Source organism: Streptopelia decaocto, assembly GCF_964273445.1.
Source record: "Streptopelia decaocto genome assembly, chromosome: 6".
NCBI classification, from domain to species: Eukaryota; Metazoa; Chordata; class Aves; order Columbiformes; family Columbidae; genus Streptopelia; species Streptopelia decaocto.
In genome coordinates this window covers 16527952-16554334 of record NC_138660.1, presented here as the reverse complement: position 1 = coordinate 16554334, position 26383 = coordinate 16527952, and the positions used below count along the sequence as shown (strand labels likewise).

The following is a 26383-nucleotide window of genomic DNA, read 5'->3' as shown; positions in this document are numbered from 1 at the left end:
ATTTCAAATAGTTGTTATTCATCTAGCAAATCTAAGAGAACTCAATCCTTCCACTCATTCATGCTGACACCAATACTGTTCTACAGAATTTGAAAAAATGGGTCAGGAATCCTTTCCTAGTTTGCCTTAGGATGATTATCTTACATAAGTAGAAAACAAGAAGTGAGAAATAAACCATCAGTACTACAGGATACTCGTACAGAACATCCTAGATCATTCTCTGATTATACTGCTAGGCAACATAGCATCTGGGGATACAAAAATACAGCTGCAATAACAAAACTGCTATTTTGCCCACAAATAGCACTATTTATAAGTGGTACAACTCCCAAAATTCTATGTAGGTCAGCATGCTTACTGTGCTTTGTCACATAAGCCTTTGTCAGATAGTGCTTTTCACAATATGTGTAGATTTCACTGAGAATCAGTTCAAGAACTTTCAAATACTTGATTTTTCAAAAACTCACATGAAACAGAAATATAAAAAAAATGTTTGTTGGTGGAGATAAGTGACTTTAAAGCTTCTCATTGCATTTTTTCTTCTTCAAATTGATGTTATAGTCACATTTCGTTTAAAAATATTTATGCTTTCTTCCTTCACTACTAACACTGAAAACTTGTCCTGGTCTCTGAAAGTCAAACATAAAACTTTCTTCTCAGACATAATCACCATTATGTGATAAAGGTAAATGTGCTGCTGGTCAAGTTTTAGTCTCAGTAACATTTCTGCAATGCTATCAGAAGCAGATTGACTGTGACAGGGTTACACAGGTATAACAAAGCAAAATTTGGTGTCAGAAAATTATTGCTGAAACTTTGGAAAGAACTAACACACAGCTTGGCTTTCAAGCTGGAGTTCAGTTTTGCAGGACTGACAGTGAAAATATATTCATGAACAGAGCAAACCAGTTGGGTTCACTTAGCATACAAAAATCCCCAAACACATGTTCCATTACATTTCCTCTATAACAAATGGCAATTTCTGAATTTCACTGTTACTAAACAATTAGCCAACTTAATAGCTTGACTGGACCAAAACCCATTACAGCAAGGGTGTCAAACTCATTTTTACCATGGGCCACATCAGCCTTGCAGTTGCCTGCAAAGGGCTGAATGTAATTTTAGGACTGTATAAATGTAACTATTCCTGTATTTATACAGTCCTAAAATTACATTCAGCCTTTTTCAGGCAACTGCAAGGTTGATGTGACCACTGGTGAAAATCAGTTTGACACCCCTGCATTAAAGGATTATGACATAGTCAGCTAGCAGGAGCATACCTACACTTAGAAAACCACTTGCATACAGCTTTTTAAGGAGATGTGACATTAGCTTAGAGTGTGACCTTCTGTCATGGCTTCAAGGACTCTGCTTACTGTCCAAAATAATGGCAAAAGCCCAGTGAAGGATGACAAGACTAATCTAATAGCTTTCCTGGATTGCAATTTCCTTGCTTTATGCTTATTTATCAGCATCTCCACAATGCTGTAAAGATGGCAGCGAACTATTTTGGGCACAAACACAGACCACCAGAACCTCTGATATCACACTTCACAAAAGCAGTTAAGTGTGATGGAATACAAATGACATAGCTGAGACTGTGATAAGAGGAGCTGTGGTAGATCGGATGGCGAGGTCAGCTAGGATTTGTCTACAGTGACTGATTCAACTTAAAAGACTTACGAGTGGCTACCCTACTTCTAAATGCACTGAGCAGTATGTGACACTACTAGCTGAAGATCTCAAAGCATTTTACAAGTATTATTAAAATGTGCCTCACATTTTACTTTAAGTTATGCATTAAATTTCCTTATTTTACAGATCAGGTTAAGCAGTCTGTCCAAAATCTCACAGTGCAAACAACCATGTGATCAACTGAATGCAAATATCTTGACTGTGAAATGGACACAAAAATCATATTTGAAGATAAATATTAAAAATAAATAAACAAAATATATTTCACCAAGCATTATAAATTTGAGTAGATGAATCTCCAAAGATAGATTAGAAAAATAATTTCCTACTGTTACTTGCTAGAAGTAGCAGTGGATAAAAAATTTTGGATAATTTCTGATTAAAGCCAACTCTAAGGAGTGTAAACTATTTAGATGCTAGCTTAAAACATAATATATAAAAAAGTAAATAGTCTAATGTTTACATTTACTTGTATGTGAGACCTATAATGATCGTGAAAGACAGAGTAGGAGACTGATTTCTGTTATATTTATAAAAATACCCTCTCTTATATAGACTAACAGTACTCTCCAGAATGGTTTGGATTTCATCTGAATGCTTAACTTTTTTGCCTTATAAGGTCATATTTTAAAAAACTCATTGAAATTAACACCTCATTGAACTCTTCACACTGTTCACACTTGTGCTGCTGCTATTGTTTATCAAAAGGCCATTTTCTGCAAGGTTGGATTTTATACCAGAACCCCAGGGAAATGTTCACAGTTGAGTACTAGACTCAATACTGCCTACACTAGGGTCTTTCCAAGCAAATTGCATGCATAAAAATGAAAACCCCATTAACTGGAGTAGTTGTCACCAAATTCCCCCAGCAGCAAGGCTGACTGAAGAGTGGAGTGTCACACACACACACGTTACTGCACATCAGCTGAGCAGCAGAACTGTGTGAACACTCCAACTGCGGCACATGCAAGGCAATGTGATGCGATGTAGTTTAGTCCCCAGTAGAAGAGGGTTAAAACAAATGCCTGCCCATATGTCAAGGGTTAGGAGCTCACACAGATGCTCAGCTGACACATGGTAACTTGTTAAAGCTAGAGTAATGAGTAACCTGTTTACGTGGCTTTCCGTTAATTCAATTCACACATCTATTACTAAATAATGTAATTGTGTTTCATTTTTGCTTAAGTAAAACCAATTTCAACATGCGTCAAACTGGTTTCTTTCCATGGAAATATTCGTATGCTTTAAATATAAGCAAAAACACAAAACACACCATCCAAAAGACACAGTTACAACTTGCCTCCTAATCTGAAGATCTATAGCCAGATAAAAAAGAGCTACATTATTGCTTTTATATATAAAACCAACTATTTTAATTTACTGTACCTTAGAATAAGTTTGTCATGTATATCAAGAAATATAGGGAAAGCTGTATATAAGAAAAGCTTTATTAATCTGATCTTACTGAAAACTAAACTCTTGAAAAGTAAGTGAGGTGTGTCAGATTCACAGACCATTTCCATATATCTGGATCAAATGTGAGGTAAAGATTTCATCGTTTTTATACAGTACTTAGTTGAATTACAGATTTAATTTGAGTTCAGATAAAATTCAGCATTTTTCACATTAAGTGACTGAGTTCCTTTTTAAGTTTCACACCCAAGACTTACACTTCATCAGACAAGAACTGATGATAGAAAGTAAGTAGAATATTTCCATACAACTGAGAAGAAAATTCAGAGACTACTCTGTTTTCTCTTTCTTACAATAAATGACAGGTCGCAAACACATTTTAACTAACAAATTCATGTTTCAATTTCCTTATTCCTTTAGTATTTCACCCTTTTTCTGTTCAAGTGTTTTAATATAAGGAAATTATTCTAGGAAAAGCCATAACTAAATTAAGGCCACATAAAATAATTTACTCCAGAAAACAGTTCTCATTACTTGATCATATTGTAGTACGGAGTTGCAACACCTCGGGACTAAAAGATATGCACGTGAATGCTTCAGATTCATTTTCTATCAAAAGCACTACAGGTAATCCATGCATTTGCTAAAGTAAATAGGATTTATAAAAATTCAAATGCGCTATATCTGCACTCATCCTTACAAAGCATTCAGATGCTCCTATTCATGAATATATCACTGTATTATTGGAGTCTCCCTGTTGCTCCATGCATACACATTTGATTCTTGTTCTTTACATAAATCAAATTACACTACAACAACTGGAAAATTCTACAAAGAATTTCAGTATCTGGGAATTAAGAAGACCAAAGAAAGTATCAAAAACCAGATGCAAGTAAAATAAGAGGCTGCAGAAAACTTCTGCTACATGAAATAAGCAAGACCAGTACTACAATTTTTATGATTTAAACCTTGATTTATATTCAAAGTAAATATATATTTTCACTCAATGTCACCTAACACACAGTAAACAATACAAAGTTAAAATCCCAGTGACAGAAGGAGAGCTCCAGAGAGACAAGTAGAACAAGATGAACTATGAAAGAGTAAGACAGCATTTGTTTCAGTTATCTAAATAGCCTATGCTGTGTGGCATTTACAGTCAAGTGGAGCCTTCACAGAGCAGCTTAGGCCTTCTGTTTGAGAGCTTATAGACCAAGCTATGCCTTTAGGTACTTTCACAAGTGCATAAAAGTTACAAATTACCCTTTCTTCAGCAAGTTTTTACTTACTTTTATCGTGTGTTAACTACCACAAGGCAAATGCAAAACAATTACTCCTGAGGAAGACACATGAGGAGAGTTTTAACTCTGATAAATTAAGTGCAAAACTAGATTAAAAGGAAAAAACAAAAGCTAAAACTAATATCCTGGAAGTAAATAATACAGAAAATATAGGTAACTGGAAAATTATTTGAACAAAATACGTATCAGTAAAAGAATGCTGACAATAATTAAACTATTACATCTAACAACCTTCAAGCAATATCTCTGCTAAGTAATAGGAGAGAACAGGGTAATACTTCTGCATTTGGGGGTTTTTCTGCATTAGCTACACACTTAGAATTTGGTCCAATGTTTCTACATCAGAATGCTTTAATTTTACATTTATTAGCATGGTAAGTTGCCAAATAACAATTTGTGGCACCTTAAACTTCATTATAAAATATACAGCATTTCAAGTAGATTACATTCAATGCTGTTATTACAATGACTTTGGTTTCATGTCACTGGTATAATAAACCATCTGCCCAGAAATCTCAATTTAATTAAGTTTATTGTGTCTAAGCATAAATACTGCATTAAATCAGTATTAGTTCCCATACACTTAAAAACAACATATCAGCCTATTTTCATTACACCAGTCGCACAACAACATTTAACATTTAACATTTAATTGCCCAGTGCAGCATATAGTATATTTCTAAGGTTTCACATTCAGAGACAAAACTAGAAGAGAAAAAGTAATGCAAGTAAGCACTATTAGATCAGATTTCCTATTATATTTTACATATTTTCTCAAGTATACTGTGTACAAGATTAAGCATCTTTACAAAGTATCCCATGATACAATATCTGACAAAGAAACACCTCAAACATTGAGAGATATTTACTGTAGCATTTACCAAAAGCTTTACAGTTGATTAAAACAGAACATACAAAATACCTTGCATCATCTAAAGGTATCGGGCAAAAAATTCAATCTAGATTTTAAAAGGAATGATGCCACCTGTGTAAAAATTCAGTGTACCTCTTGTCTGTTTTGAATGAACCAACATCTAAAGCATGGTCTAAATATCACATCTGGATCTTTCAGCAGCACTTAAATTAAGGGAATTACCTCTTTATTTCTCTAAATGTTGGGTAAACCATTGGCTGTCACCTAGCGGTGATAAACAGAAAGTCAGCATGTTACTCACCAATAAAATAGTTGTTTCCTAATGCAAGCATTTCTTCAGAAAGAACAAGTCCACCCAGTGCCTGGAGAAGAGTGACACTTCTGCCATCAATAAGCGAACACTGTTTAAATCCAGTGGTTGTCACCTTCCATAGCAGGATAAGAGAAGCAGTAGCATCTTGCCTTATTCTAAGAAAAGAAATTATAAGAATATTTACCCTGAGGAAAATTGGTGTTACTATGAAATACACTGCTGTAGAGCAAAAGGAGGAAAAACCAAAGAAAGGAAAAAAATAATAATTAAATGTACCACACCTGGAATTGGAAAAAGGACTGAAGGATTTTAGCATGTCCACAAAAATAAAAAATGCTTCAATAGGAAGATTTTCATAATAGCATATGTAATAGCAGATTTAGTCATACAGAGTCTCAATTTCTAATACCTGAAGGACACCATCTTAGTGCCCAAGAAGAGTTTTACATAAACATCATGTAACAGTAAGGCAACGTTATTCAGTCTTTGTATTTATGCCTTTTTGAATAGTACCTCCGTTCTACATCTACAATGCCACCATTTTCTGCAGCTGAAGTACATCCAGCCTTCTTGTTTAGTGAAGAACATTCCATTTTCATTCAATATAGGGTAGAAATCCCCATTTGTTTGACATACTGGATCCAAGGTTCAGAACAGTTTATTCTTGTAAATCAAATGAGTCATGTAACGCTCCCAAGGTCACCGAGTCCATGGTGCCTTCCCAAATATTGACATACTGGATAAAGTAATATCTACAACCGCACATCTACTGTCAGCTCCATCAGGGAGCGCTGTATCTATGTCAGTGTCTCTTTCCTCTCAGGATAATTTGTTCCCTACTCACCTTCATAGAGAAAAAATAAAAACCTCTCATGTTTCTGGCAAGTTCTCAAATATTTGCATTAGTTTCCTCTGAAGGAATCACAAATGAGTTTGAACAATCCTCCAAAAATTCAAACACAACTGCACCCAACTGCTGAAAACTGATAATTCTCTCCTGCTGAAAACAGGCTTCCAAATACCCATAGATGATATTCTGTTCCACAATTTCCTGTAGTGAAATTGTTTCAATTCTGTCAAAAATACAGGGCAGTCTCTCCTTTTTTCACTTCTTATTTGAGTTCAAAACATGAAATGCAAAATTTTGCAACCATGTTTGACACAAGTTAAAAAATGTTGGAACTAGACCTCATAAGAAGCCAGTTTTTGACAGTAATTCAGGTCCTCTTTAAGAATAACCCCCATCACTACCCCCAAAGCTGACCACCTCACTTTCTAGAACAGGATAACAACCAGTTTCGCAGTTTAGGTCACATCTGATAATCAAAACAAAATAAAATTACTAAAGAGAAATTATTGACATTTCATAGCCACTGAATCAGAAAAGTTACTCAGGCCTTTAACACAGGAAATACAATGAAATAAAGACAGATATTGACCTCTGTTAATCTACCTAGAGATAAAACATTATTAAAGGTACATAGTGTAAAAAAAGACCTCCTTTAGACTGGCGTCCCTCCAGTAAGGGTCTTTAAGCAAGCCATGTGTTGTCTTGAAATCAGGAATAAGCTGGTGTTTGTAGATTCTACAGCTGTGTTAAAGATTCCAGCCAGCCAGAGCATCCCCACTCACGGATCTCTTCCTGACTTAGAATTAAATACTCATGAATGAGCACGATTCCAAATCCCGTGGGCAGAGCAGGACAGCTCCCACGTTTAAGTTACAGCTCCAAATTGTCTGCAGCTTGTCTGCTTGCATCGGTTTGTTTTTTCCTGTGAGCACGGCCTTTTTTAACTGAAAGCTGGGATTCTAAAAGATAAGATGACAATATGAGAAAAGCAGGCTATTTTGGGAAAATCTAAGTCTAAAATTGCAGGAAAGCTGTGAGCCAGAGAACTACGTTGGCAGATTTTTATTTGAAATAAAATTTCCAACAACAAAATGCTTCATCCCAGCTGACAGAATCAGATCTTTCTAGGAAGCCAGGTTCTGTTAATTAAAAGTAACAAAGCGCGTATTTGATCAGAAAAGCATGAGTTTGAAAAACTAATAATATTGAACAAATTCAAATTTTTGAGAAATGTGGTTTGTAGAATATACACAAAGATTTCACAGCTGATTATGAGACACAAACAATAATCTAGCAAATACAAAAGCACAAAATACATGCATTTGTATATTCAATGATAACACTTTCCACCACCAAGTGCATCTTGAGATTAAAGGCAGGAAAAAAAAAAAACAACATATACTGCATGTAGGAGAAAGAAAATGTCATATTGTCTCCAAACTGACATATTGAACATGCTGCCCTAATTTCTGATGCATTCTCATGGCCCAGAGACAGTTTACATGCTTACATCTTAGTCTAAAACATTAAACATGTAGTAAAAATTACACCAAGCAAATAGCTGTCATGGAACTAACAGATGCCTGAAGTCTCTGTAAAGTTCTTTCATACACTTTTAGCCATTTGATAAATCTGCCTATCTGAAAAACTGTTGTCTAAAATACACAGGCAAACTAAAACAAAAGCATTTTATATTTCATCACATATGACAAGTATTCTTACTTTACTGATGTGTTCTGTGGAACTTCAAAGGAGATAAGCCGGCCTCCAGCAGAGGTATTTGAACTGGCATTTCCACAAGCCACGTCTGGGGTTATCTGAAAATAAAAATAGTTTTATGTAACACTAAACCAGAAAGTCCAAATAAAGAAAACATGATTTTTTTAAAAAAAAATAACCTTAATTGTCCAGCAGTCATCTTTCAGAAATCACCAGGATGGAGCAAAATATTCACCAAGACATTTATGCTAACAACAAGCATTTTGAAAATTCACATAATCATCTCTTTAAGGTTTTTGTTTGAACAAAAACTTCCTGCACATAAGTCTGAACTTCTAAAGGTATCTGACTTTAAAAAAAGATCATTTTTAGATAAATATGAATAAGCTTCTGGTCTTTTAAAATAATAAACAAGGCTCTAACATTTGGCATATCAAAGAAATATTGCATCATTAATTTAGGCAATATTGGAGAATTTATAATAGCAAATAGTGACATTCAATTTCTATATTGAAATATGTTTTTTTCTAAACACAGATGAAAAATAAATACTCTCCCACTTGCCCATTACTATTCTTTCCAAGTAAAAGTTGCTTGGACAAACAGTGCTTCCAGATGGAAAAAAATTATGAGCACAGTTGGGGGTGAAAGGACATATTTTTCAAATCTGTGATGCCTACTAGGCACAGAAATCAGTTACCGTATTAACAAGATCAAAACACCATACAGAATGCCACACAACACAGAGGGTCATGGACAAGATTTTCCTTAATTATTCATATCTTGTAAAGTAGTAGTTTTAAAAAGGCTGTTTGAAAACCATTACCGCTTCAAATTATACCTTTATTTCAAATAAGTAATATTTTATGTAGCATAATTGAGTCTATCTCCTACATTAACATAATCAGTAGATTTAATTAAGTAGTTTTCAGATATCTTCGTCAGCTTGCTTCAAATTGCTAGGCAGATTCTGCAATGTTATTTTTTCAGTAATCTAGAATATGTTTGCAACCTTTTTACATCAACCTTATTGTCAAAGTGAAAATGCAACCTGACACACTTCCATGAATTAATCATCCATAAAAAACAAACAAACAAACAAACAAACAAAACAACACAGAATCTAACTTGTAAATTTAACTAAAATTCAAATTCATATTTTAAACATTACTATGAGACGTCTGTGAAAACATGAACAACAGAAGTCCAGCATACGATGCAATTAATAATTTTTAGGAGACTCAAAACTGATATTGCATCAGTCAAGACAAAATCTGTATTCACATTTCCCAAAAATCTCTAGATTACACAATTCACTGTTGAATTCTCTTGCACATATAATATGCATAAATATAGTTTATTAAAGCCTCCACCCATTTCCATGTTAAAGATTTTCCTAAGCTGTCATTTCTAAGGATGGAGTTTCTATGTATTTAGCAACCTCAAATGGATCTCTTCTCTGTCATTCTATTCAGTCTCCTTCCACACCCATAGCATACATGGGCAAAAAAGGCATGAACATTTAGCAACACACAACGCAGTCAAGGATTCAAAGGCCTCTGTTTCAAGCAGAATTATTCCTTAAGCATATTCCATTGTTGCAGAGCAGGTACATTCTCTTTCAGGATTTTCCACCTGACACAGCCATGCTACTTTTAAAGGCTTATAATTTACTGACTAAAAACAAGCATAAAACAAATGTTGTCCCCGTTATAAGAGGAAATACAGGTTTATTGTAGCTTCTAATAACTAGTTCCTAAGGCTTGAATCTGAGCAATCGTATTGCCGTATAAATACAAGGTTAGTCTAGGACTCACGTGCTTAGCATTCTAATTCCTGGCTGTGCACCTGGCAAATCACTTTACTGTTCTATGCTTCAGTGTCTCCATCTGTAAAATGTGAATAATACTGCTGATTCCCTTGAAAAAAAATTGAGAGCTATTAAGGAAAAGTAAGAGATAAGATTAGGGTACCACTTTCCTTACAGTTGATTTTGTACACAGAAACCACTGTTGAAGCTGTCATTCGAGTAGAATCAATGAGATGATTTCTTTCTTCTTCTATTATTGGCTAATATGTATCTTTTCCACACCGTACCACAAAAGATCATTGGACTGTGGAAACGCAGATTGCTGGATGTCTCTCTCTTGGAAGTGGAACAACTTAGTTGCCAAAAGTAGGAAAAAAGTTCTCTTTCAACACACAAAGATGTGTGACCACAAAGATTCCTATTATAGTAAAGAAACCAACAGACATGAATATTATTCTCTCAATCATCTGTGCTCGTAGCCCTTAATCTGTAATTAGGAAAAGACTAATTTCTTATGGAAAGAACTCTCTAAGAAATGAAACTGTATCTAGATATATCTGTATGTTGTCTACTGGTGCAGACACTACCAAGAAAGTTCAGTCAAGTAAGCACGGCCAAGTATATCCCTACTAACTAAGGAATACAGAAAAAAGTGTCCAACTGTAACCAAACATTGTGCCTCTCTTAGAGAGTTCTCTCAGTTGTTCATTTTTTGAGTGGTCCAAACTTCCTGAAAAAGCTTCTATGGAAACTTCATCCTTGCAAGACAATAAGAGCTTTCATTTGGAGAGATTCTGACATAATTTCGCTCTGAGCAGACAGACAAAAGAGTATGAAGAACATTAGTTCACTTGCAGTATCATTATAGAATAATGTGAAAAACAGGCTGACCTGGAAGATTTAAAGAAAAAAATAAAATAAAATAAAACCTCATAACATAATACTAGCAGCCTTTGCTGCTTCTGAATCTCAAGGAAGATCAAAACAGTAGATTTTTGCAACACAAAGCCTACAGTTACTTTATTTTTTTCCTTTTAACAGGGGAAGAAAGGATCAAGCTTTGCAAAGTTTTAAAAGCTATGAGTAAAGGCAGAATTTTCCTGCTCAACACTTAACTCTTTACTCTTGAAGCCTCCACCAAAGAGCCTTTGGAACACAGACCTAAAGGCAAATCAACTCACTGTAGTTTAATAGAGACTGGAGACTATGTCTTGAATCAGCAACTGAAATCTTTCTCTCGGACAAGCATCTCTCTCACTGTGAATTCCAAACAGCAGAAGGTCATTACGCTACACCAGAAAGACTGTGAAAAATACAAGACCCATCAAAATATATTAAAAACATATCAAAACAAGAATTTCATAATAGGGTAACAAGTAATTTCCATGTTAGTGTTAATAATGCAATTGTAATTGATAACCTATATGTAATTCTCAGGTAAGAGAAGACACACAGAAGGGTGAATTTCAGCTATTAAAATACCCACTTGTGAATGATCTGTTTGGCTGAAATGTTTACTGAATCTACCTAAAATGCAAACCAGGCAGAAATGTTACTTATACAATACCAGGCCACAGACTGAAGAAGACACAAGGGAAATCTGGTACAGAGAAGAGCATGCCCTTAACTGATGAGGACATATGGAGCACCCTTACAGAGATACGTTACACTTAAACTAAGTAATAAAAGCAGATCATTGTTTGTTTCTGCTTCAGTGCTCTCTCAAAACTCCATACTTGGTACCTGACATATGTTCTACTGTAAAATAATAGAAACGAGACATGGAATTCCAAGAAACAAAGCTCTGTTTTCCAGACATTGCCTACCAGAACTCCCATTGAAACGGGATGCAGCCCTGTAACTACTCGTACCTCAGATATAATCTGAGAGTCATAAGAAAACCATATATTTTACATAGGTTGATTTTACTTTCAAAATTGATTTAAATGTTACAGTAAAAATACAAACAGATTTGTTTGGGCTAGCAAAGAATGATGAAAAATGTACTTTTTCCAGGATAAAACTCATGTGTGTTCACTTTCTCATTATGTAGTGTGTGGAAACGCCTCAGAAGAGTCACACTCCTTGAAATGCTCCAAAACCAGAATCGGTTGACATGTTACCTATTTATTCCTGAATAAACACAAATGAAATTACATTAGAAGGCTTTTTTCATTAAGAAAAAGATGTCACAGAGATTTTAATCCTTTGCCTACTGAAATTATAATATTTCTTCACCAAGAAGCTTCATTACATCTAGTGCTTTGTACTTAGTTGATGCAAACAAAAACAAAAAAGAAGCACTACCGTTACTCCCAAAACAGATGCTCACTATGGCAGACTGTTCCTTGGGATGCAGTTTGCATATACATAGTATTATTATAGGTGGGCGATCTCCACATCAGGTTGGAGACTTCCAGTACCAACTGCTGCAGGAACATTATATGCAGAAGGGGTCTTGTATCTCCAAGAGAGCAACAGTGAAGAGAACTGCAACTCATCCTTGCAGTGACAGACTTCAAAGAAGAAGGAGGAAGGATGGTCATGTGATAGAATGAACTCATCCATAAAAGAGTTATCAAGAGATAAATAATCAATTCTTCTTTCTATCTATGCTTGTGTTTCACACATAAAGATTCATCTTTAATGATAACTGGGTTAATTTTGACAGTTTTTAATTATTTTTTTAAACATACGAGAGTCTATGCAAGACATCTAAGCATTATTATCAAAACCATGTACAAAACAGTAGAAAGCAAAGATCACATTTCTTAAGGATCATTTGTTGTATGCTTTCCAGTTGTAGTTTTGCCAGATATTGTTAAGCTTGTCATTTTACTAAGAGATGCAACAAATGTTTAAAAGCTTCCTCCACCATCATTGCATCTCTAGAGCTATACACTGTGTAATACATTGACTACCATTTTTAATCCTCAAATAGCTATGTTTTCTTAATACTGCAAGGACGTTTACTTTTCAAAACAACACGTAATTACAACTGCAAATAGCAAAAAAATAAATATTAGAAGTATTGGTTTAAACTTTTGATTTTCCTAAATTTATTTGATGTTTGAAGATATTGGGTCATACAACTGACTTGAAGGAAAAATATTCTCACATTTCAAAGAAATACCGGGTAAAACATGTTGGCCAACTGAAGTTCATTGCTTCTATCGAGTATCAATTTTTTTTTTGCATTTAATTTTACTAGCATAATGACTCAGGGCAGAGATCATATCTCCAGTCCTCTCATGTGGACCTTCATGAAATCACGCACAAATGACAACACAAGTTATTTTCTGTGCATTTTCATTTAAACAGAATATTCTCACCTCTATTTCATCCCATTTCAGATCTACAACTTTCTGTCCTGCTTTTGGCTGCCATGTAGGTAACATCACAGTTGCTCTTGAACGAGGAAGAACGATGTCGGGTTCCACGGTGGTCGAGACCGGTCTGCTCTGTTGCGGTGACATTGGCTCTGTCTGTTCAGAGACTGGAAGGCTGTGAATTGAGTGCTCACAGTTTGTTCCCTCATAGCCTTGGCTGCAGAGACAGAGGTAGCCATCACCACTAGTGCTGCAGTTACCATGGTGACAGGGGTTGCTGGCACAAGGATCTGAAACAAACTGGGAAAAACATATCATATAGGTCAACTACGGCATAGAAGGGATTTATTTCTGAGCTTTACAAAGACCATAAACCAGGATTCTTTTCCCCTCCTGTATTTATCTTCTAAACATATTTATTAATCAATCTCATCTTTGATGTATCTTAAATTAAATTCAAAGGATTAAAGAATATAAATTAATCTTTATTAACTATTTCTCTCAGACCATTTAATGCTAATTCACTGTTGACACATTCAAGGAAATTGATAAACACAAAGTAGAAACAAGGCCACTGTTCATAATCAGGAATTTAGAAAAAAAACCTCTTAAAAGAACAACCGATCTAGCAAAAACAAACATCTAGAAATTTAATGCAGTAACAGGAGTAGGAATGGGGCCCAGAACTCATACAGATCACCAGGTCATGAAGTAGCTCTGTGTCATCAGAGTTAACCACATCACACAATCCTATTCAAAGACACAATTTCCATTTGAAAGCAGCTGGGCCTTTTGCCCACACTTCATTTCATGGACAGCAGTTTCAGAATATGATTCATTCTGGTGCTGAAAACTTTCTAACAAGAGTTAGAAAGTTGTGGAAAAAATGTGGTTATTTTTAAAACAGCATTTGTAATAGTGTAGGACAAGACCAAGCTCAGTGATGTAGGAAAGATCCTGTCCTGTGCTTGCTTGCCTTCCTCCAATTTCTAGCTGAAATTTACCTACAACACATTTATACTGTTTCTAATGTCATCATTGACTTCCAGGTTAAATGTCTTTTCCCTCTTCTATGCTGATGTTTACATCCATAATGTATTTACAGAATACATTTACAAACTCTTCTCAAGTTTCACCTCAGACTAAATACGCCATGTGTGCTCAGTCTCCCTGTGGAGGACAAGCCCTTCATTCATGTGCTCATTTTCCCACCCAAGACTTCGAAGTTTAGCACTGCCTTTTGCAAATGCATCCATATTCTTGTTTGTACTAGCAATAGATTCCTTGGTATTACTTAAGAAACATTTGCCTTAGTCAGAGCTAAATCACACTGCTGGCTCACTGTCATCGTTTGACCAACTGAGACAGCCATGCAGTTCCCTCTCTTTGTCTTCTCATCAAAGTGGTAACCCGTCACTGGAAACAGACATTTTCTCAGTCTTTAAATGCAAATATCACCAAAGTGCTCGAGTTCTAAAGGTTACCCAGTCCTTCCTTATATAAGCAATGCTTCTTAATATAGCACCAATTTCAATTATCATAAGAATCACATAAGCTTTATATATCAAGAATGTTGTTAAAAACCAAGTATTTGGTCTACGCTAGGAATTTTACCTTCTCTTCAGTTCAAAGGCCTGATGTCAAGGACACTAAATCCTAACATTACAGTTTCTTTTATAAAACAGTACTATTCTTGACCTCAGCTAGAATTCTTTCTTTGGCTGGAATTTTTGTATACCCCAGCCTCTGTAACATTTTGAGACAGAAAACAGAGGAAACATTACTAATGAAAGTTAACTTTGGAGCCAGTTAATTATGAGTGTCAGATTTTGTAGTGACTGATGCAGAAGAGCTAGAGGCCATGGAAGACAGTCCAAAATAGATGGTCTACTCGCGGTTCAGTTACAGCTCCGAATGTTATTTACTTTGCAAGGGGACACATCTCACACATATAAGGTGATACATTAGATATCAGGGTCAATCTCTGATGCCTTCATCTTTAAAACTCAGCTACATAGTGATTTCATATATACTTAACATATCAAGAATCAAAGTAGTATGGATTTTTATGATTGGATGGGCTTCTCTCCTTAATTTTTCTTTCTCTCACAAATAACAGAATATATAAGTTTATAAAGAACAATTTCTAGATCGATTTTCAGCAAAAAAAAATTTATAAAAAGTATTTATAAGTGACAGAAGAACAGAATACTTTCCAGGAAGGAACAAAACCTAGATCTGTTCTATAGTTTATTGATTACATTTTAAGCTGGTTCCCACTCCCAAGCAGCAGAGATTTTCACAAGAATTTCCTTTTCCTTTAAGAGTGTTGAAGATTAAAATTGTTGAAGTGTGAACAAAGCCCAGTTCAAAAATTCTCTGCAACAGTTTTTCATCTGCTACTTGCTTGGACTAGATGTGAGTTTCAAAGACATGCACTTCTCTTATTGTTGCATAAGCTCTTTACTCATTCTTTCACAATTAATCCAAAGTCACATTAACCTGTTTTTGATTAATGAATCAGCATTTATTCTGTTCTGAGGAAATTTGATTGTTCTCTTTACACCTAAAATGTAAATGTTATTATTGGAAAACGTAGTAACAAGAAAGGAAACGTAACATTTTCAAACAGAAACACTTTTTCCCTTTAGTGCATAGATCTAGTCACTTTACAACCAAAATAATAAAGAGTGCTCTGTGGTACATGTTATTTGCTGTAAACTGTTTTGAACTTGTTTGACTGGAAACAGATGTGCTTAATGACAAGCACTGCTTACTGCTGCCCACACCAGGCACTGCAGAACACTTGTGTCTTGTGAGTCGCCACTAACCTTCTACACATAGTGGAAGTGAAAATAATTAAGACTGGTTTAGGTAAAGAATAAAAAAAGATGAGCATAGATGTAGAACTTCAGCCATGCACTTTCTCAGAGTTGAGTTTCATTAAGTACTTCACAGGATTTTAACATATTCCTTTTTCTTAGTTACTATTAATTCTAACGGTCATTTTTATTTCAGTAAGCCCATCAAACAATTCAATGTCCTTTGTGCACATAAGTTTTCTCTTGAACTAAAGAAAGTTCATTTTGATTAACAGTTAAAAAAAAGATGAGGAAATAAAATTGATTGTGTTGGTTATGATGTTCCTGTTGTTCCTTCAGACCACTCCATAGGGGCAGCAATGGTTAGCGAGGGCTCTGAGAAACATTTTAACACGGTGAACAGCATGAGCACATCAGAATTAAAAGGTAGCAAAATTTCAAGGCTGAATCTTCAACAAACTTGAAGCTCATAAGAAAAAGTAAATAAAATCTTTAGTCTCATAACTGAGAGCTGAACACAACTATGTCGTGAGTACACAATTTTAAAGGCCCTTTTTTAGCCATTACTTGTGAAATTCATAGCATTTAAAAATACTCACCCACAGAGAAAAAGAGGAAGCAAGTAACACATATCCATAGATCCCATGATTAAATAAGAACCCAATATAATCACTACTGAAAAATTCCAGGGTTTTTTTTGCACAGAATTCCAATAATCTTGATTAAGAAAGTATATTTTGTATGTAGGTCTCTTGTTTACATGCCTATTTCTCTATTTAATGGTCTATCTGTTTTCATAATACACTCAGTGATTAAATAGGCACAGTCAGCAGTTGCAGCTGACAAAGCTGAGCTAAAAATCATAAAATGTATTTGCATGCAATTACTATCTCATATGCTTGGACAGCTATAATTTTTGGCATATTTTCCCAATAGAATCCTAAGACAGATGCATACCAAGGTGCCCTTCATATTGTAGTTTACTTTCCAAAGGCAGGCTGAATAGCACAAATATGGTACAATATGCTAGTTTAAGCATCACACAGACATGGAATATTTGCCAGCCAGTCCAATTGTTTCCCAAGGTCTCAGTTTAGGACAAAACACTGTAAGATGTAAATCTGCAAGATCTTTCTGCCAGTACTTCTTGTGGTGACACCAATTTGTTCTTTAATGCTCATCCAGTGTCTTTTCAGAGTGGTTCTAATCACTCTACCTGGAGACAGACAGATAGGATGCTCCAGAGAGCTTAAAGAAATAGAATGGTAAGCCTAAAGAGAAGCCTATAGAGATCAGTTCCTAAATGTTATGCAAAGCCTGTAACTCTCCTCTTAGATGTATTAGTACGAAAATAACTTTTGGCTCAGTTTTTATTGCTATTGCCTACAATTACAGCATTATAGTAGCTTGCAACATCAGTAAAATACAGGGGAGGGGGGGTGGCGGGAAAGAGTAAATCCAGTCCTCAGATTAAGAATTCAACAGATTGTTTAAATCCATTAGACATAGTGAGTGCTAGTAGCCTGGTAACAAAGCCACGCTGCCACAACATTGTCATAGGCTGATATTTTACATATGTGGCCAGTAGCACCCACATCATCTGGAACAGTCTTAAGATATTAAAAGTTAACAGAGTCCAGAAGTTTCCCGCTCTTCGATGGCTCCTGGGATAATTTTTCCAGTTACAGGATAAACTGTTGTGGTTGTCAAATACGTAAAGTCACTTCAACTGGTTGTGATTTAGACAGCTAATTACTTCATGCGTTCTGGTAAAAACAGATCTTAGGAGAAATTTAAATCAGTAAAACTGACTTTGCACATACACTGCTGAAGAAATTCCCCAATACAAAAGCAGACAACTGTTCTCCAGAAAGAGATTGTGGGAAGATCCCTTGCTTAGCACCACAGAGGGAAGTGATCAGATACACCAATTTCAAGCTATGCACAGTACATGAAAAAATATTAACTTCCGAATACTTCAGAAAGAAAATAATTAAAAGCTACAGTCTAAGATATTATCAGTTTGTTTTTAATTCAGTAAATAGGAAAAAAATATTTTTCTTATGAGCACATTTGAAATATCATACTATCTTTGCATATACATCAATTTATGAAAAAGAGATGGAAATAGATTTAAATCTTTTAAATAGTAATGGCAATAAAGATTATCTAGAAATGTAATCTCTTTGAAAGAATGGTTTAATTATGTTCAAACAATTATTTAAACTCAGCCTCATTCAGTGCTTTACACAGTGAAGTTTTAAATTCTATCACACATTAAGTATTAATGCAAACTAGGAAACAAAAGACAAGAAAACAGGGTGAACTGAAATAGAAAAAAAAAGTTCTGAAAAGTGTGCACGATAAAAACCTTGAGGTGACTATATTGAACAAATTCATTTTCTTCTATTTTGAGCAAATACTGTCTTGGACTCAAGCAATGTATGTGAGTTCAATTTCTGGCTCTCCCAGAGATACCCTGTGTGACCTGAGAGCAGTCAGACTCCATCTCTGCCTCTTTCCAAACTAAAATGGAGATTACATTTCCTTTCTCACACTGCCTATGTTTTCTGCTTAGAAAGCAATTTTTTTCAGGATGGGAAACACAGCACTAGATGTAGATAGGAACTCTCAAGAAGCAGTGAAATACAAATAAATATAAGAAATAAATCTCTGTACAGCAAGGCTAAATCTGTAACCTGTGGCTATTCAGGTTTGTTTGTTTGTTCCTTATTCTTTTACTCTTTCTCTCTTTCTCTTTTGTTCCTTCCTGTGTCTTTTCAGGTTTCTTCTGAACACTTCTTTGCTCAGATGAACAGAAGTGTTTAGAGAAATATTGAGCGAAGATTCTTAAAAGTTAATATAGCTTAGAAATTTTTCTTATCTTTTCTCATTAACCTATAAAAGACAGCAAAATCATATTGTTTAGACATTCTTCATCAAACCAAGATCTAGTTGAAAACAAGTAGGTTGAAGAATACATTAATTTTCCAACTGTGACCAAACAGAACAGAAATAAAAAGAGTGGCTAATGCACAATGAGAGTTAGGGTGAATGAGATTTTTTTGGTGTCATGCAAATGTAAAAATTAACCAGTATCAGCATGGTGGTACACATGGGTACCTCTACCTTAACTGACGTCACTGCAAAGCAGCCTGCAATTACTTCTGAGCATGTGTTTAAGGACGCTCGTGGGAATTCATTCTTCCACCACCTGTGAACCAGTAAGTACCCTGTCCCAGTGAAACACTGCCTGGCAGGGGGCAGGGACCACCTGCACCGATCAGATACCAGCCAGGCCATGCAGGAATTGGAATGTCACGATTTGTCAGAAGAAAAAAAAAATGCACCACTATGGTGTTATTTCATACTAACAAGTAACTACATCAGTTTTAGCCCTGGGTATGAGGGACTTTAAAGAACGGCCAGGCCACAAAGAGCAAGTGTTTTCTATAAAAGTCCTGGAAACCAGAGCAATTGGGGCTTGCTTTCCCATCCCTCAAAACAATACAAGCAGGATAAAACATTTATATATTAGAGAAAACATTAATATGGCAGCTACATCAGTCTCAGAAACTAACTACAAGCTGCAACACAGAATTAGAATTAATCCAGATTTAGAAGGCTAATGCCAAGAATGGTATCATAGTGCAACTACAATGCAAGCAGCTCCATTCTAGAAGTAAACATTTACTGTTTTCCTTTAGCAATTCCACTCAATGTCCCAGCCCATCAGGAAAGACATCAGTAAACCTAATAAAGAAGTGCAACCTTTATCAGATGATTCAGACACATGATGTTTGAAACACCATTAACCATAAGCATTTTGGATTGCTTCCAAGCTGCCATTCTCATTCTATGGGTTTTGAATATTCAGAGTAATGAAACTGCCAGTGAATGTAATAAATGGATATAAAACATTTTCTTTACTTCAGTGAAGCAGCAAAAAAATGCCTAAAGAAATTGTCTGTTTAATTGAGAACCAAAGCATGGCTGCCCAAACCTATTTGAAAAACCAGCAAACATAACAAGGCAAATTTTAAACAGCATGATAGCTTTTAAAAACAGAGCTCCAGCAAATGGCTAAGTCACCCTTGCATAATAAGTTACCATATATCAACTGCTTTGCTTTACCTATCCCCAGGCACATTCTAACCTCAAGGCATACTGAAATAACTACAAAATAAATTAAGATCACTTTACCTCTCTCTCAACTAAGGAAAATATTTACTTCACACTAACCACAGAGTACTGCTAGATGTGAACATGTACATAAATAATTATTGAGAAGCACCTTATATGTTTTCTCAGCTTTTCTCATCAGATTATTTTTAATACCTTTTTTTTGTATATTTTCCTTTATCCTGTTGGGAAAGGCCACTCAACTTGTTCAGTATTTGCCTAGATATAGTGGATTTAATATTATGTTTTAAGTAGACAAGCTAAGTCAATTTATTGTGGTTTTCAGCAACACCCATACTTAGCAAAGATACTTTTAAAAGCAAAATGAAGTCAGAATATCCATCCTGAAGATAGGTCGACTGCTTATCAGAAAGCATCTAAGAAGTACCAATAGATCTGTGACGATTAGCACTGAGGTTTTTTACCTCAGCGTCATCAGATTTTACTCTCGGTAAGCGTTGGCAATCTACAGTATAATTGTTAAATGGGACCCCAGTGGCACTCTGACTGTGGTGGTAAAACTAGGGGGTAATTCTGAAAACAAAGTATTAACTTTAACTTTGTTACAGTAGCACAATACATTTGTTTGTTTAGAACTTATGCTATTATTTAATTATGAAAACATCGCATGGTGAAAGGATTATCAATAGTGTCTTTATTCTTAATGCTCTTTCTCTTTTTAGAAGTATTTTTCTTGAGCAACATTAGGGTGCACAAAATATTTTTTAATTAAGATATGTAATGATACGAAAATTCACCACATTGTTTCTGGAATGAAAGAAACAATCTGCTACTGAGTTTTTCAAAACAGACATCAACATCAATCATCTTCAAGAGACAAATTCATATAAAACAAGACTTCATTAGTTCAAGCACTTCTGGCATTTCTTGATTGAGAAGTCTGAGGTTCCAGACAATTTCTAGATTAGATATAGCAAAATAGGCACACAATTCTTGCAAGAACAAAAGGAGGACTGAATAACACAGTGAATTGTGCAGTAAAAATATGCAGCTGATCCATTAACGCCACATGAAATCCTGAAGAACTCAATAGTTGTGACAACTGGCTACTCTCATACATAAGGTACCTAGGAGATACAATATAAACAATACACTGATGCCACATTTTCCAAATCAAGTATGGAAAAAAAAACCCACACACAATTAAAATTTTGAGAGTTCAAAGATACAGGTGTTATATTTTCAAGGTATGATATATTAGAAAGGAGACATTTGGCAATCAATAAAACAGAAAACACTTATGCACCTGGTCAAATAGATGAGCATTATATAGGTCTTTCAGTGCTTGCAAACCACCAACATTACAACCAGCATTACAACCACCATTACAACCAGCATTACTGCACTCCCTGAGGTACTACTGACAATACAGTAAGTCATAGCTATGTGTTCTCCTATTTTTTTCCTAATTTCTCATAGTGAAACATCCTGCCAGATCAAAAATGAAAATATTTTCTAGTTGGAGAAATACTGAAAGAAAGGCGAAAAAAAATGGCCAGCACACGAATGCATTCTCTCAGTATGCTTCCTCTGGAGTGCTGTGTTGGATTAAGTTACTCCCCATGATGGCTACTTTAAAAATTCATTTCTATGTATATTTATACACATTTGATTTCAATCATTTGCGCTCAGGATCAGAATTCCAAAACCCAACTACATTTTGAATAGAGTTATTGGGAGTTACACATCAAGTACTTAATATAATCAACACACTAAGCAGAACTGACGTCTACAGAGAATCAGTGAAGAAAGGATGGCAGCAGCTGCCTTCAGTTCTCTGGCTGCGACAGCAGACAAGGACTCACAGCCTTGTTTCTTGGATTAGGAACCTAAAGAGTTTTCTGGTCACAAGTGATTAACTCACTCTTTAAGACAGGGTTGGAGGCAGTATAGAAAAGTCAACATCCTTATCTCATAAAAAAGCACCTGCCTGCACATAAAGAACAATGTCTAAAGAATTTCAGATCAACATCCAGTTCCTAATCCCTGAAGAATTTATCATTTTACTGCAAGAAGTAATTGGATTAAATATTTGAACAAGGTTGGGGACAGAGATCAAAGCCCAAATTTTCTCTACTCCTCGCTTAAAGTCACTCATGTTGACACTCACTCTCATCATTATACACTCTGTCCCTGTGATTCTTGCTCTGTGAAAGCAGTTTGAACTACAACATTTTATCTCACATTTTATGACAGGCTGAGTGAACTCAGTTACTTCCTGGCAGCTAACACACAGTAACTTGTTAAGGTATGACAACAGCAACATATGCCTGGCCCTTGAGAATATGCCAGTCTTCAGATGCATAAAATAGGTCCTTACATTCAGTAGTTAGCGGCAATGCATTTTTCAATGTCATCTGAAATAGCTGTATTGTCCAAAGCCAGTAGAATAACATTTGGGGGGCTCTACTATTCAAAACCAAACTTACCTTGTGGTCCAAAAGACCTTCTAAAATACATATCAAAAGAAACTAGATGGTCAATTTCCCATAACATATACAGTAAGAATTGTTGAGGGCTTTACCTTTCTAGCCTACACCAATACAATTTTTCTAATGTCAGTTTTTTATTATTTTCTTGTAATTTCAGCTTCTCGATCACTTTCACAACTTCTAGTAATATACACAGACTTCTAATTTCTCCAGTGCAGAGGACTCTGCCTTCCTGCTCAGAAAATTCAAACAGCAAAATGCCTCTAAAATCTGTAGGTCTAGGAACATAGAAATTGGTATTTACTCCACCCCTCTGAGACAGCAGTATTCAATCTCAGGTCTCCTGCAGCAAGTTACAGGGAGCCTGTCATTACAAATAGGATAATTACTCCTCAGTGTTTTTACTATTTTTCTACTCTCTGTCACATCAGAGACAACAAGCAGAAAAGAAGTTGTTTGTTGTAAGATCTTCCTACTGCTGTCTCCAGGATGCCACGTATACTCATTGTTCTACATGATGAATGATACATGTAGAAATGGTAAAATGAATTGAGTTTCAGTAAACCAGTGCCCAGCAATGAACTCATCTATCATTTTAAATCTGCCCCTAAAGATCATAGCTGTTGCCAAATGCATTACTATACTAATGAACAGTTCCTGAAAGAAGTGACAAACTTGTGGCTCCTCTAGTCGAAAGGGCACAAATGAAGGGACTCTGTGCCTTTAGGGCATAAATTATTATAGGGTTTGTTTGCTTAAGCCTCTCCATTGGTCTAAACACTGGGATCTACAAAATCAGATACAATACTTTACAGACCATTTTTCTAGCACTGTAGAAAACTGGGTTGTGACCTAAATAAGCTCTCCTATGAATTTTGTTCATGAGGTCATTTATCAAATGGCCTTATAGCTGTCATCAAACTACACTGTATACATGCTGTCATTTTGCTGTCCACTATAAACTCTAGAAATAAGAGGGGTTTTTTTTAAGCAATACCATTCTGCAATTCCTCGCTCATACTAACTTCTCTTTTGCAGGTTTATTCTCATAAATTAGCCTATATCCAGACAAATTGAAACTTCTGTCACAGGTCATTCCCCATATTTTTTTACTTCTCTAAGTCCTTGATTACTCTGTTTGAATGACTTAAAATCTGCTGGTTTAGCTAATAATCCAAATACTAATTTATGTCTACTGGCCCAGTCCCTAAATGTTTTGATGCAATGAATAAGATTTATCCCTTTCTGAACTCAGCAATACTTCATAGCAGCTAAACAAAAAATCTATGGAAATAACAAAAGTGTAGAACTTCTGTGCTGAATAAGGAAATATTCCTTTCATCTGATTTAAATTTTCTGTTTAGGATTTTATTATATGTCCCTACTCCTTATGCTGCAAAATTTAGCAAATGTGTTTGCTCTCTTCTTCACATCACTCATAAACTTAGAGACTTCTGTCACAACTGTGTTTGGAAAAGAGGTGAAAGAAAAGTCCTAGATATTCAGAAGTTGTTTTATATACCTTGTTAACATTAACTCTCCCTTTTTGAAATGGGGAGAGAGTACCAGAGATGTGGTATACTTCAGATTTATATACTGGTATAGTGCTATTACCTGCTTTTTTCTCCAGTCCTTTCATCATAGTAATCAAAATATTAAAATCAACTCTTACAATGATCCTCATTTGCTTTGCCACTGTATGTCATTTCCTATCTATATAACACATAACACTTTTTCTACTCGCTCTATTCAAGGACAAAATTGATTGCCTTTACCAATTTAGACACAGACCCTCTGAGGCTCTGTACGTCACCCTTCTCCTGCACACACATACAATACACAATAGAGATTACCCACATGAATCAGGAAGGTTAGGATTCGCAGCTCTGACCCAGTCATGCTGGGAAGCTTTGTATTGAATATAAAAACAATAAAAGCAAAATTCTATTTCCTGCAGATAGCTCTAGCAGCCTTTTATTAATTAGAGTCCTGTATGCATGCTTGCATTTTTAATAGTTTTATGTGCGGGTTTTTTTCAAGATTCCATTAATCCTTGTAATAAAACATTCATTTTTGGTGGCAAACATCAGAGCTTGTGAAAGGCACTCTTGTACTGATTTATGATATAATGGGTTGCAAGACAAACAACAGTGTCTGATAGCAGTCCAGAGGTAAGGAGAAGTGTTTATGGATATTCTTTTCCTCCATATTATCAGCTTATTAGGGACTGGAGCACTTACCTCATTTTGAAACAGCTGTAAGAATTCAAAGGAGTATTTCCTGCTATTATAAAAGAATTCTAGGTTATTTCTGGGGTTTTTACCCAATATATTGCCTTCAAGTTCCATGCATTAGTGAGGCACTTGCATACTGTAACTCATAATGCTTAGCTCTGATACAAGTGTTAGTCATTATATAAAAAATGCTACTTTTCCTATTGTAACTGCATTGAAAGATGGTGATTTAGGAAACGTTTGAACAAGGAGCAAAACACTGAGTCTACAAATAGCAAAATAGTACATTTTGCACAACAGTATATCTCTGGGGGCCCATCCAACTCAACATAAAACTTAATTTGCACATGGGTGTATTTACATCACTGGATGAGACAGCATCTTTTGACAAATGCAAAATTTTTTTTTATTATTATTGAAAACTACAGATACACATCTTCCATCAGTATTTTGTCCTTGACCTTCAGCAAATATGTTTATACCAAAAAAACTTTTTTAAAAAGATAGGAAAATAGGAAAAGAAATGTAACAATTTTAAATCACTGCTATGGGCATGCCTTGCAGGAAGCTTCTGGTGATGGACAAAAAATGGCTCATTAAATCCCTGCTGCACCATATTCTATGTATTTTATTGTGTCAGGTGACATGATATTTTAGGAGACTACACATCTGCCATTTCCTCTGAGGACAGAAAGTGCAGTGGAGTAGCATAACATTCTTAATGCTGTATTTGCAAAATGGTAAAACACAACATAACCTCATTGCGATATAAATTTTGCCAGTCTCTGTGCCCTCACTGTTAGTTGGTTCAAAAAACGTTTCATTAAGATAAATAGTTTAAAAGGTAACAAAAAATATGGACAAGAAAAAGAGAGGTCATTAAAATATTTTCCCCTTCATTTGTCTCACTTCTGGTTTGCTTCCTTGGGCCTGGGAAACCTTTCAGATATATAGTGGTCCTTCAAGATTCTACTGAAAGTAAAAAATTTGAAAACCATGATGCGATTAACCAATAAACCTCGCAAATCAAATCTCTTCTCATTAATATACTTGCCTTTTGCCTTATGGCAATTAAAATCTTTTTCTTAGAAATATTTTTTTTTTCATCTAACTAAACAGTTCATTTATCAAGTAATTTCTTATTTAATGTAGGGGAACTACTCTGAAATAGGACAGGAAATAAATCTAGGGGAAAGAGTACCGAGCAAGAACAAAAGAAGCAAAGAGAAGTTGGCAAGGAGAGACAAAAACATATTTTGACAAAACAAGATAAAGCAGTATTAATTAATCAAAACACCTAGTTACAGTCTCACTCTGATTTTCTAATATTAAAGATGATGAATCATGGGTTCAGGATTTTTTTCTCTATTGCAACAAGACACTGAGTT

General features: G+C 35.2%; 1 protein-coding gene across 2 annotated transcripts in view; it reads right to left on the bottom strand.

Annotated features, from left to right (window-relative positions):
• Positions 1–26383, bottom strand: part of DNER (delta/notch like EGF repeat containing) — a gene marked incomplete at its 5' end in the record, with an annotated part of 116180 nt that overhangs the window by 55239 nt on the left and 34558 nt on the right. For both annotated transcript variants that reach the window (XM_082056366.1, XM_082056367.1), the window contains 3 exons: positions 5585–5751; positions 8169–8263; positions 13308–13604. In XM_082056366.1, coding sequence (XP_081912492.1) covers positions 5585–5751; positions 8169–8263; positions 13308–13604 — 559 coding nt within the window. The remainder of the gene's footprint in view (positions 1–5584; positions 5752–8168; positions 8264–13307; positions 13605–26383) is intronic.